The 14,481-nt window shown below is 36.1% G+C and overlaps 1 protein-coding gene across 6 annotated transcripts in view; it reads right to left on the reverse strand.

Moving 5' to 3' along the window:
- The window catches only part of Ipo8 (importin 8), a 120,589-nt gene that overhangs the window by 67,659 nt on the left and 38,449 nt on the right, over nt 1–14,481 (reverse strand). For all 6 annotated transcript variants that reach the window (XM_063254492.1, XM_003466785.5, XM_013149330.2 and 3 more), the window contains 9 exons: nt 11,575–11,709; nt 9,794–9,893; nt 7,344–7,420; nt 6,880–6,996; nt 6,346–6,435; nt 6,045–6,210; nt 4,856–5,016; nt 3,563–3,688; nt 1,311–1,377 (listed from right to left, as the gene is read on the reverse strand). In XM_063254492.1, coding sequence (XP_063110562.1) covers nt 1,311–1,377; nt 3,563–3,688; nt 4,856–5,016; nt 6,045–6,210; nt 6,346–6,435; nt 6,880–6,996; nt 7,344–7,420; nt 9,794–9,893; nt 11,575–11,709 — 1,039 coding nt within the window. The remainder of the gene's footprint in view (nt 1–1,310; nt 1,378–3,562; nt 3,689–4,855; nt 5,017–6,044; nt 6,211–6,345; nt 6,436–6,879; nt 6,997–7,343; nt 7,421–9,793; nt 9,894–11,574; nt 11,710–14,481) is intronic.

Raw genomic sequence — 14,481 nt, forward strand, 5'->3', positions numbered from 1 at the left:
ATTTCATACATTCATTTTTGTTGTGAGAATACGTAAATTACACTTGGCAATGTTTAGTTTTAGCACATAACACACTGCTAACTCCAGCCACCCATCCTGACCAGCATCAGGATTTCCTTTTTTTTAAATGCTAAGTATTTACACTATGTATACATACATTTCATTCAAATAATATTCATATATTTATACATGCCAGCTCAATTTTTACTAATGAAGTGACAACAGAAGACTGGCAATGACAGTCATCTGCTCTTCTTACATCTTCCTAAGTAACTTTAATCTCTCTCACACCTAGGTGATTTGAGGCTGCCAACTTTAAATTGTGTGGGTACTTTGCATACTCCACAAAAAAACCCAGCCATCAGTTACTAACTCCACTTAGAAGTCAGACTACAACAAGGCAATTCCCACTTTTGACAAAAAAAGTCTAATTTTTTTTTCTATCCCCAGTACCAAAAAAGAGACACTACTTTTAACCACCGTTCAGTTCTAAATTATAGTAATCTCATCTAAACCTCATTTCAGTTCTTCATTTCTAAAAACATAATGTGATTCTCTGTCCTACCACAGCATGTCCATACCAAAATAAATTGCTACTAGATGAAAGATTTTGATGTAGAGAATTAAAATACAAAATAAAAAATAACAGCTAGGCATCATGGCACATGCCTGCAATCCCAGCTCTTAGGAGCCTAAGGACAGGCAGCTTGCCATGAGTTTGAGGCCTGCACTACACAGTGAGTTCAAGGCAAGCCTGAACTACACAGCGAGACTCTGTCTCAAGAAACAAAAAGCAACAACAAACAAACAAATAAAAAACCAAAAAAAGATAGAAAAAAGAAAGAAAAAGACTAGGACAAATACAAAGAATTATTTTATGATCCTAAAAAGGGAAAGAGATTCCAAACCCAGAAATAAGAAATTGAAAAAGCTAAATCTAATCACATTCTTTGTCCTTCAAGTTTCCAAGACCAAATTCTTTTTTTTTGTTTGTTTGTTTTCTGAGTTTTTTTTTTTTTTGGTACTGGGGATCAAACTAACGACTGTACACTTGCAAGGCAGGTGGTTATGCTGCTGAGCTAAATCCCTAGCCCAAGGCCAACAATTCTTAATTGGATGTATTTTAGGTTTATCTCTGAATGAAAAAGTATTACCTAACATTAGAAAGTATATCCAAAAATTGAAAAGAATTCAAATTTTTTTTTCAAACTGTTCACCTTGTTAAATTTCAAGAGCTAAAAATGTACTCTGATTTCAACAAGTTAAAAACAAAACCTGTTTACCTTTTATAGCAAACCTTTGAAACTTACCAATTACATGTTTCTGTAAAACAAGATCAATGATCCGTAGACAGATATTCTCTAACTGCTGTGTAATCTAAAGATAAATGACAAATAGTTTAAAATTTAACATAATCCTCAAAATAATGTATAAATTAACATTATTCCAGTAAAAATACATACAGAACATACTGAGAAGGAAATTTGACAAGGTAATTTTAATCTTCATGTGAAAAATTAAACATGCAAAAAAACAAGGAAATTTCAAAATGTAGACCAATAATGTGAGGGAGGATTAAATCCATAGTGAGTTATTAAAGCTAGTGTGAATTAAATTAGTTCTTTATGACATAGTTCATTCCAAAACAAATTCCTACTAGAGGAAAGATGTTGATGTAGAAAATTAAAACATAAAATAAAAAACAGAAGAGATGCAAATAATTATTTTATAATCCTGAAAAAGTGACTCCAAACTCAGAAATAAGAAATGAAAAAAGGCAAACAAGTTGATACCAAAAATTAGAAATCTCTGCATTGAGGCATGAGGAAAGCAAAGACAAAAAGTCGAGTGAAATATCAAATGGTATCACGAAGGTCAAATTTCCCCTACATGAAACAAAGGCAAAGAGCACAAAATGTAAGTGTGAACAAGCCTTAAACTGATAAAAAAGATGTTCACTAATATATAAGATTACAAATTCAAAGAGCAATATTACACTGAATCTATCAGCCCGATCAAAAAGCAAAGGGCTAGCAAACTGACACGGAGGTGCACGGAGGTGCAGAGAGCAAGCTGGTACATACTCATGGGACAAGTGAGCAGCTCCTTCAAGCCTGCTTACACATAGTGCCTGTAACCAACAATTCCAGCGTCCAGATGGCTATGCTAAGTGACATATCAAAGACCACCCACTACACCAGTGCCTGTACTTCAGCCAACTGTCCAGCTGAACAAGGGCCAGTTAAAACACATCCATTAACGAGGAACTGGTTACCCAAATTTGACAGATCATGCAAGGAATATTATGCAGGCACTAAAATACATTGTTTATTAATTGATATAGTATGATTGCCAAGATAAGTAAAAAAAAAATTAAGGATCAACAAGATTAAGTTAAAAATGGTAGCTAAAACTGGCATATATGTCATCAATTTTCATGAAAAAATATAAACACTAAAAATAAGAAAATAATAAAATGTGCTATATTCTGAGAGAGGTAAAATTAAATAACTACAGAGTAATAAGATAAAATTTCATTGCATATATTTTCATACTTAAATTATTCAATGCATTTCTATTAAATATTTTTCAAATAACTAAAAAATTTTCAAATACATCATGGACTGTAAAAATATCCAATTTCAACTTTGAAGCATATTCTAATACTCAGTCTAAACTTTGTATATTTTGACACATAATGGTACATACTTGTAGGTGTAGTTTCATGATTTAATACATGTTAAAGTTCAAATAATCCAAAATTTTCCTACATACAAAACTGCCAACACACAACCATTAGATTAAACTAGACAAGCTTTTTAAATCACCCATTTTAGATTTCCAACTTGCTTTTCATACATTATTTACACATGTATTTATACACATGTATTTTCTTTTAAGGAAATATTTTTGAATATTTTGAAGTTTGCTTGTAATGAATCAAAGTTCCAAATTAAAAGAGGCCATCAGAAACCAAAGATTCCAGGCAGTTTTATCTTTAATTATCCATTGGGAAAATCATTTTGTTGAAGGCTTTAAGTGTTTTCATCTTTGGGTAAGAAATCTAGATTTGATTGTCTCCCAAAAACTACCCAAAAGACATGATGAACTGAACTCTGTTCAGTACAAAAAGATACACTATGATGTAATAGCTCCCCTCAATCATTGTAATGTTTCTTTAAAATCTGAGAGCATCAGCCTTAGCTACAAAAAACCAAAAGAAAGAAATTTGAGGACAATTTTTATAGCCTAGCACCATAAGTAAGTAGCAATTTAAAAGCTAAGACTTGGCAGGCATGATGGTGCATGCCAGCAACCTGGCCCTCAGGGACACTAAGGCAGGAGGATCTGAAGTTGAGTCTAGGGTGGGCAACCTGGCAACTTAGTGTGACAGTGTCTCACACCAAGGACTGGTGATGCAGGTCAGTGTGAACGCTTTGTGCTTAGCTGCCAGTAGAGGGAGGTAAGAAAGCAAACGGCCAAGATTAAAATTCATGCACACTGGTCATGTAAAGTTCAGTTAATATTACTATTATGTTTTAAAAAGACACAGAAACCTCACCTCTTTATGATCTTCTACAACTGTTAAAATCGTATCAATAGTATGTAAAATTCCCATAGCCATCACTGTTTTGTCTTCAACCTCTTCATATTCATCACTCTGAAGAACTTTGCCAAATATCTCAGCCTATGAGTAACACGATATGTAACAATTAGTACTGTTAGGAAGAATCACACATCTAAATGTCAACATAGCTCAAACACTAAGTTCTGCACTGCGCTGAATGAATGCTTTTTCTTTAGGTCACAGCACCCGTCATGTCTTAAACGCAGTCATTTTACCTTTCTAATCACCTGGATGGAATACCCATTATTAATTACAACCACTGCCTAACATTTAACCTCTGGTTATCGTTAAGGCAAAATCAAAACCTAAGAAAACAAAAATCAACACTAAAAAGAAAAATACAATGGAAGGTTTACAAGGTAAAGTTAAAGGTCACCTAGAAAATGAAACAAGGGCTGGGGATTTAGCTCAGCGGCATAAGCGCCTGCCTTGCAAGCAGGCAGTCATGAGTTCGATCCCTGGTACCGATAAAAACGAAAAAAACAAAAAAAACAAAACAAAACAAAGAAAATGAAACAAAAAGAATAGACCTGGAAGGAGGGTCAGGGATGGAAACTAGACACTCAGTCCAGCTCTGATATTCCATGCTGAGCAAAGCAGAATGAGGGGGACAGTACAGAGAAACACATTCAAGAGGTAATACAAAATTTACCCTAGAGAAAATGATACTGCAAATTCAAAGTCCAGAAACAGAAAATTTAGAAGGCTTATATCAAGACACCTCACTATGAAATCTCAGAATATTATAATGAAAAGAGATTATCCTAATGTTATTATATGTAAGTCTAATTACATACAAGAATATCAGAGTTATTAGACCAAACTTTTTTATGTTTTTTTTTTTTATTTAATGTGTGGGGTTTTTTTGAGACAGGGTCTCACTATGTAGTTCAGGCTGGCCTTGAACTTGTGGCCGTCCTCCTGCATCTCCCTCCTGAGTGCAAGGATTACAAGTGTGTGCCACCACACCCGGCCAGAGCAAACAGTTTTATATTAATCTGTCACTTACAAGTAAAACAGAACCCCAATTTTATCTAGATTATGCAAGCCTTCTATGCCAAACTAACATAAAACTTTGCCCCATCTTTAGCTTAGAAAGATTTTGTCTCTATAAAGTTTTAAAAGGGCTGAGCGTTGGCTACAGGAAAGTGTTCATCTAACATCCAGGAGAACCTGGACTCAATCCTGAAAACTATAACAAAATAAAACAATTTATGTCAGTCTTACCAAGTGTTGGGTCATGTCAACTGCAATTGATGCAACCTCTTGACTGTATTCGCATATCATCTTCTGGATGACATTAGTAACATCATCATTTTCTGTCTCTCTGACAATGTGCAACAGCTCCTGCATAATAGGCCTCACATGCGGCTTCATATATTCCTTAGCTAATGTAACAAAACAAAATTACTGAGTATCCATGTGCAGAGAGTGAAAGGAAAGGACCTCAGGCAAAAGTCCAAGTGACACAGAATTCTAGCTGCTGACCTGCTCTGGGGTAAATAAACAACAGAGTAGGTCTAAATAATGGCCACCACTATATGGGTTTTCCCATGAGTATGCAGGATAAGCAGTTCTGCATGTGAAAGGACTGTTCTGCCCCAAATGCCATAAGCCCACTGAGAAATTCTAATTACACTTGTGCTCTCTTTCATCAGTCTGATTTGGAGAACATGAATATGATGATATCAAATATAAGCCATCAGATACCTAAAGACCATGTCCAACACTGATGGGGTCTACACCCTGCCCTAACCCCCCTCTACACACCCTCCTCCCAACATGGCCTTATACATCTTTATACAATATCCAGTCCTCTAGCTGCTGGGTTCATGTTCTTCATAAAGCTGGGTTTATCTGCAAAGATTTACCTGATCTTTGAAGAGGACAATCTTTTAAGCAAACAAAGGAACCACCTATGTTATTATTCTCTAGAAATATTCTACTTTTAAAACTGGTACAAGTATAGCATACTAAAGCTGAAATGTATCTTGTTATTTTTGTACCAGGTATTGAACTTTTGGCCTCGTGCTTACAAGGCAGGTGCTGTGCTGCTAAGCTATATCCCCAGCAGAGCTGAAATGCACCTTGAAGCCATCTAGCCAACCCCCTCCTAAATTTTAATACAGACCATGTGCTCTACCTGACCTAATGTGGCAAAGCAGCAGAATCAAAAGTGGACTCAGAGTTCTTGATTTCTAGCCAACCCTTGTACACACCATTCACTAACTTGTTTCCTCATCTCAATTTCTTTCTGGAAACCACAATCAATAGGGACTCCTAAAAAGGCAAGAATATAAAATTCTAAGGAGCTAAAAGCCCACCTTCCTCAGGGAAGAAAGTGAGTGAATTAGGAAGAACACCCCAAAATATATATTAAAAATAATCAACTTCTTAAGTGATGTTTTGGTTTTACCTTGGATCTGGTTAGAAATTAATGACTGGAGGGCAAGGGCAGCTTCCACTTTGACCGGCATCTCCTTATCTTCAATCAGGCTCTTCTTCGCCAGATCCACAGCATGTCTTAGGTTGAGCTCATTATGAAACTTCAAAGAACTGAATGCATGAAGCACCCAGCAGGACTGTGAGAAGAAAGTAAGTGGGGAGCTGCTGGGATTATGGCATTCTGTAATAGTGTCACAGGTACAGGAAGGTCCTAGTAAAATACATTTACGCCAACAGTTACCCGAGAGCTGACAAACACATGGAAAACTTACTCGAGCCCGAAGATATCCCAGGTTAGACAGTAATAGGGGAAATACATGATTCTGTAGAAATAACTCAATTTGGTCCTTGAATAAACTCTTCTGTTGGAAAACAAGAATTTCAGCTTATCAATGGGTTTTTTTTAATATGTAAGAATCACTTCCTAGTGAAGATTTCTACATAATGTACTTCTGTTTACAGTTCCTTAGTTTGACTTACACAATGCATGTTTTAAAACCACACAGAATACCTTAGATCAATCTGATATTAATTGATTTTTGTAGCAATAAGAACACTAATATCATTTTGTATCCTTTTAAAACAGCACTAATTTCATACTGAAAAACTGAAAGACCAAAGTCAAACTTTCCTTTCAATTAAAGAAACAGGCAAGAGAATGGATATTTAGTCAATAAATCACCCAAGTGATTTATTTAGTCAATAAATCACTGGTGGTCTCCAGTGTTAAATTACCCCTAACTTTCATACTCTTATTTACCTGTGCTCATGTTTTATTAAATAAATTAAATTTTGATAATCTTAACCTTCAATAAAATCTCTGCCAAGGAACCAATCACATGCAGGGCCCCATCTTTCTTCCTCGGGTCAAAGTTTGGGTCTGTGAGGATTTGGTAACAGAATGCCATCATTTTTGGCAACACCTAAAGAAATGAAAGAATCCATTTTCAAAAATAGAGCCATCAAGCAACTATAAGCTCAATAAGAAAGTACAATTTATTAAGAAAAAAACAGGGCCAGGGAATTAGCTCAGTGTCATAAGCGCCTGCCCAGCAAGTGCTAAGTTGTGAGTTTAATCCCTACTACAAAAAAAAAAAAAACCTAATAAAATCTTAATGTAAAAAAAAGATACTCTAACCTTTTTAATAGGGAAAAAGCTTTTAAAATAAGTTATAACTAATAACAAAGTGAGTTTTCAAATGCTAGGAATACAGAATGTCAAATCAATGCAGGTTGCCCTTTAGTTTGCATTTAAAGAGTGCTTACGTACCTCTTTCCTTTTTTTTGCAGCAGTATATAGAAGAGTCTGGGCTGCTGTAGTAGGAGAGGCATAATCTTCAAAAATATCTAAAATTGCAAAAAGTTAAACTACTTTGGCAAAAATACAGCTAATTATCATACAGACTTTAAGCCTGACTGACTATGGCTTATGCTAGGAAACAAACGAGTCCACACGCAGCTGGTTTACAGTAAAGAACAGCAATGTGCTCATGCAGAGGTAACGCTTGAACTCCATAGGTGTCATTTCAAACACCCATAGAAGAGGACTTCCAGAAGGGCTTCAGAAAGTGGCAAGAGTGCTGGGACAGTATGTTCAAAGCAAGGGGGAGTATTTCAAGGAGGGATTAATAATAATGTGTCTTTTGCTGTTATAGATTTGTTTCAAACGATCACTGCAAATTCTGATATTACCTCAAACTAATGACTTTTTTAAATACTCAGTCTGTACCAGGCACCACACTATGATTTTACAGTATGACTTTATACTCTGATTTTCATCCCTCTGTATTATCCCATGTAGTTCTCTCAATATCTGATAATGATAATCTGTCCATTTTATAGTACATCTGAAGACAGGGGTTACATAACTTGCCTAGAACTACTAAGTAAATGGCCATGCCAGCACTCACATTCAGGATAACTTAACATTAAAGCCTGAACTCTTGTCAGTTTTTACCAAATCTAAAAACAGTACTATGGGAGAAACAGTGAAATTAGTCAGAGTTTAATAAAAAGAAAGAATAAATAAAACAGTATTATTAATATTGTTAGAAATATATAATATACATGTTATCTTCATATACATAAGTTCAAATGACAAAAGTATAAAAATACAGTAATTATTCTTTCCTATAATTACTCAAACAAAATACACATATCAAGTAATGCCTACTGCATTCTCATCCACAGAAGGAAACGATTAAGGAAAACATACCAGTCTTGATTTATTCACTCTTTTAAATAATAAATAAAATGCAAATTCCCATCATTAATATAGCTTTTAATTACTCCTTTTTTAAAAAATTGAGAGCTGGCCATGGTGTTGCATGCCAGTAATTCCAGCATTTGGGGGGCTGAGGCAGGAGGATCACTGTGAATTCAAGGCCAATAAGGGCTATATAGTGAATTCAGGGCCAGCCTAAACTACACAGCAAAAAACCCTGTTTCTACATAAATAAATAAACTGAGATTATCAGCTATGAGGAATGAAACAGTGGGAGTTCCCTAGAAGCTAAACAAGCACACAGGTACTAGAAGAAAGACAAACACTAACAAAATGACTTAAACTAAAAACTTGGCTCATCATTCTGCTCAAGCAAACTAGGCAAACAGAGGCCCAAGGAAAGGAAAGTTACGCACATGAGAAATGACTTTCTAAAGAGTAGAGAGATAAAGTAGATAGTAAATGCTGTTACTCTATGTTGTCTGTGCTGCACTTTCTGTCCCCAGATGAGCTGGTTCTTAATGAATAAACTTACACTAACCACTGGGACAACACTGTCCCACCACCTGGCATCCACACCAATGAACTTCAATCAGGCAGCTGGAGGCACCAGGCTTCGGTGACAGCACTGCTCTCCACCAAGCCTTAGGCCACCTTAGGTAGAGTTTCAGCAATCACTCATTTGTTTTGTTTTGTTTAATTTCAACATTATTTTAAAGGCACACTAGGGAGGAATGTGAAGGGAGAAAAGAAGTAACAAGAATGCAAGATACAGCAAATCAATTAAAGTTCCTGCCCTCTGATAACTTCTAACTCTAGCAGAGTGACAGGTAGACAAGTTAACACTTTGCTATGACTGATGTTGAAAGGAAATGATTCAAGCAGCCCATGTAGTAGTTCATAGCTCTAGGAACCTACCAGCCACCAGGACACCCAGAGAAGAGTGTGGCCTCTGAGAGAAATCAAATTCCTTTGTGGAACAGTTCATCCACAAGATAAGGAAGAAAACCTAATTGGGGTGCTGCTAAAATCCACAGAAATCCAAAGGATCCCCAGAATGGAGAACAACCCAATCTACACAGGAGAATTCGACACACAGAGAGGGCTGTCCCTGCACCTCTGCACCACAGCAAACCCCACACCCAAAAGTCTCAAGTTCTTTGGTTCAAATGGGCATCAAAGGCTGGATGTGGTAACTCACGCCTGTCATTCCAGCACTCAGGAGGCTGAAGCAGGAGCATTGCTGCAAGTTCGAAACCAGCCTGAGCTACAAACTGAGTTTGAGGCCAGCCTGAACTGCATAGCAAGACCCTGTCTCAAAAATCAAAAAAAGAAAAAAAAATAAAAAGGTAGGGGCATGAAACATGAATCATGAGTTTCAAGAGTCTGTCATACAAAACAGAACTTAGGGAAATTAATGAGACAATAAAACTAGTTTAAAATTGTAAATTTAGTTATAAGACTTTCCATATTAGAAAACAAATCATCGCAATTACCAAATTTCATCCTTATGTATTCATACGGATCCTCTTGCCATAGCTCTTCATCTTCATCTTTATAGCACATCACAGAAAAAATCACGTCTTCAGAGATATTCTAAGATGAGAAATGAAGCAACAAATGGGCACAAGGGTACAGACTATTGAAATTTGGCAACTACCAATAACGTATTTATAGACAACCACTAAGGTGTGAATTTTCCAAACAGGTATTTTAACGTTTCTTTTAAGCCTGCATGCACCAAAGTGACAGCAGAAAAGCAAGAGCCCCTGACAGGGCATGGCATTAAAAGTTACAGTGGATTAGGATTGTTTTTGAATGGCAAGTGACTAAAAGCACAGAAAAGACCAATGTAAACACTAGTTTTTGAAGCAATAACAGGGACAATTAACAAATCAACCTTCAACAATCAACAGATTTTGATTTCCTTCAAGAAGAAAATGTCAAGTCAGAATTACACCTACTGTTAGATTTATTTTTAAAATTTTTAATATTTCCATGTTGGTTGTTAATGGCAATACATGACCAATATTACAATTTAATCTTCTTTTTCTATCGTTAAAAAAACTATTTCTTATGCTACAAGGTGTTTTTCAGGGGAGAAGGCCTAGCCATAGGCCCCTCTGGCATACTGCTGCCAGTGTCCACAGGCCATCTGTGCTCTGGTACCTGCTTATACAAAGGCAGGAGCAGATTTCGTCACTTACTTAAATTGAGTAATTCTAAGAGAAAAAGAGCCAACCTAAGTGTCGTTTTCTTATTCCTGCATGACAGCCATGTGAAAATCAGACCAAAGGTATCAAGTAGAAAAGAAATGCTAACACTATTCACTCTTACTTTAAAGGAATAAAGGAAATCAAATGAACTCAGTACTTTATTAACTGCATGGAAGGTATTACTATCTGATCAAAGTGAGTAGGCAAGTAGCTATTAAGATGTCCACAAAGCATAATACCGAGATACTATGTCTAAGATCGTTAATAAGATAACCTTAGCCAAACTCTACCCTGGGCACCAAAGGCAAAGGGAAAGAATTTATTTTCTTGACACATACTATTTTATGGTTTGGAGGGGAAGATTCAGATCCTAATGTGTCTCAACTGCTTGGTTATTTAAATACTAAGAATTTATTTATTAATGGCCCATAATTTTCCCCTTATATTTTTTCAAAATAGCAATACTGAATTCTATCTTCAAGTAAACAATTACTTTTAATTTCTGCTACAGAATTTAACTGTCTAAAAAAAAAGATATAAAAAGTTTCCGCTCACATCTACAGAAGAAAATGGTCATATATCAGATATCATTTTCGGCCAGGGATTTAGCTCAGCGGCATAAGTGCCTGCCTTGCAAGTGCACAGTCGTGAGTTCAATCCCTGGTACCAAAAAATACACACACACACAAAAAAGGAACAGATACCATTTTCTGCAAAATAACACCTTAATCAGGCCCTGATGATAGATTTCAAAATTCTTTTGAAATTCTTCATTTAATCCTAGCAACCTTTAGAGGACAGAAAAATACATGACTTAACAGAAAATAAACAGATTAAATGAGAATTCAAACATGCTCCACGAAAGCCAAGTGTGCCCATTCACAGAATCACCTTAATGCTTAAATTTCCAAACCTTTTATATCAGATAGAAGACTGCTCCTTAGACATTATTAATGCAAATAAAACGATACTAACCATAAAATATAGAATTGGTAGCATGCATACCTAGCAAACCTAATTTAACCAGAGATTAATTTTGGGAAGTCACTGTCTGATGTTACCTGTATGTGTGGCTTCATCTGCTTCCAGGTTACAGAATGCACGATGCCTTGGTTGAGATAGTTGAATGCTTGCTGAAGAACACGGGGTGCTATGTATTCTTTCTGTCTATACTGATCCAAAATTTTTAGTAGCACCTACAGGAAAAAAGGAAAAAAAATAGGAGCTAAATGTAAGGTTAAAAGAGGTGGGGGACATTTTAAGTATGACATAAAATCCAGAATACCGATATAAAAATTAGCACATTTTGAGGAAAGTCTGCATTTTATAAGAAAGCTCATGTGGTACTATTAATTCTCATATATGTCCATGTTCTACTAAACTAAAGGTATCTTATCACAACTTCCAGGCAGGTGTCTCAGCTGCTTGTGGGACTACTCAGGGAGAAAAAAATCTAACTTCTATTCTACTTCTAGCTCTCCAAAATAAAGTAAGACTCCTGTTTTTAAAAATAACAGATGTGAAAAAAATACCAGATGTGACTGAATAAACATTTAAAATCTTCCATATAGCAAGGGAAAGAACAGATTTTATTACTTGAATCAAACGTGATTTCAGATTGGAGAGAAATGTTATTTAACAAAACAGTATTGGCACAACTGATTAGCCCTCTGGATAAAAAAATTAAATTAGGTCCCTAACTCATCTTCATACTAAAATAAGCTCCAGATGGAAAAATATTTCAACAACACAATCACAGAGTTCTTAGAAGTCAGAGACTTTTACTTTATAATGTCAGCTCAGAGAAGCTGTGTGTAAACACCCAGAAATGAGGCGTTCTCTCTCTCGAGGCTGAGGAAGCACCCTCACACAGGAGCGGAGTGTGGCTACGGCACAACCCACAGCACCCTGGTCTTCAGCACTTCGCTCCCTACCAACTTGCCAAATCTTTCAAAATACGTACAGTTTATAAATTCAGAATATGAACTGCATTCAAGTAACATTTATTTAGGTTTACAAGACTTGTCAGAAGCGCTATTATCACCTAGAAATTCCTTGTGTAATGGACGCTAAAAAGATACTGACCACGATTCTTCCTGGCACAGTTGTGGCTAAGACAAAGTGGGGAGCTGAAGGTAAGCCACAGCAGTGCAGGAACGAATGATTCTTGATGAGAAAACTAATTTTAAAAATCAGGAACCTATATTCTAATTAGCCAAGTACAAAGAAACGATGACAAGGATGCAAAGACATGAGATTTTTAAATATACGTTTATAAGATACTAGAAAAATCAACCACACTTCAAGTGGATATGAACTTTTAGATGCTTAGTGGAATTTCACAAGAACAGAAAGCAGGCCTCATCAGCTCCTTGGTTATCCTGGTATCCACTGTGAATTGCTAAACAGATCATTTTATTCACTATTCACTAATTTCCCCTAATGATTTGCATTAGTGGGCCAACAAAACAATTGTGAGAAAGTATACCTAGCTTTCCTGAACTGTGGCACAGTATTCTTTAACATGTTTTACTAGCCAAAATGATGGTCCATAAATAGAAGCACTCTCCTTAAGGCGACAGGCAGAATGTACCTAACTTTGGATCACTAACAATAAGGTTGTATGAAAGCCTAACACCACCCCTTTTTCTCATTAAAGCCACTACCCACACCTTGTTAATTAGTCTTTGCTTCTCCATAGGGTCCTGGTACAGCAAGTGGTTAGTAATTAAGTTTTGTTCAAATATAAACAAAAATACATGACCCAAGGGCAACACTCCTCCATAGCTTTTAAAATCTGTAAATATTATTATTATCCTGCTTCCTCAAGAATTCATTTTCACTGTATACAACAGTTCCCAAATTCTATACTTACACAGATGTGTAAGTTTTTTTGTTTTTGTCTTTTGGAAGTACTTTTTTCAGGGTTGGAGATTGAACCTAGGGTCTCATACATGCTAGGCAAGAGCTCTGTCACTGTGCTACATTTTTAGCCCTTTTTATTTTGAAATAGGGCCTCAATAAGTTGACCAGACTGGGTTCAAACTTGTGATACTCCTGCCTCAGCCTCCCAAGAAACTGGATTACAGGAATGTGCCACCACAAACAATTTAAGATACATAAATTCTCAGTTGAGAGTCTTAACATCTAAGCTCTTAAAACAGAAAAATTCATGTTATATAAATCTTTTAAGATAAAAATATACAGACAAAGAGATGAAGTTCCTAGTTTGTTTGGAGACTGAGACAGAAGGCCCATAGTCTGAGGCCACCTTGGGCAGCTCTATGAGATCCTGTCACCAAAATAACTAATTAATTAATTAAAATAAAATAAAAGGCTCCCTATGCAGCTTAGACACAGAGCAAGCATAACTCCTAGATTCTGTACTTAATATTGCAAGAGAGAAAGACAGAGAGAAGAGGCAAAGCTCAAAGAAAAAAGTTCTTTAAAAACTTGAAAAAGGTCAGAGAATTAACAGACAAACCCAATCTAATCTAACACTCGTTTCTGCCTCTTAAAAGGTTTGGGCTGAACAATGGATGCACACTTGTAAACCTAGGGCTCAAGAGGCTGAGGCAGGAAGACTTCCCTGAGTTGAGGCCAGCCTGGGCTACATTGAAAGACCCTATATATCCTAAAAAAAGGTTTGGATCCATAGTCTAGTAGTCAGGATAGGCAGTTCTGGTGGCAGCCACCCTGTGACATTTAATACTAAAACTAATTATATTGTATTAGTTCTAAGAGCTGCCATTTCATCCTCTATAAATATATAATGTTATATATAAATATATATATATGTTCATGATCTACTTTTTTCCTGGTACTGGGAATTGAACTCATGACCCCGCACTTGACAGGTAGGTGCTGTGTTCCTAAGCTACATTTTGGCCCTTCATGATCTACTCTTAAAGTCACAGAAATAGTTTAGCTACCTCTCAGTAATAATCATCCTTCTGTATGAAAAGCAT

The sequence above is a fragment of the Cavia porcellus genome, unplaced genomic scaffold (assembly GCF_034190915.1).
Source record: "Cavia porcellus strain 051 isolate PalLab524CR breed Dunkin Hartley unplaced genomic scaffold, mCavPor4.1 scaffold_8, whole genome shotgun sequence".
NCBI lineage: Eukaryota > Metazoa > Chordata > Mammalia > Rodentia > Caviidae > Cavia > Cavia porcellus.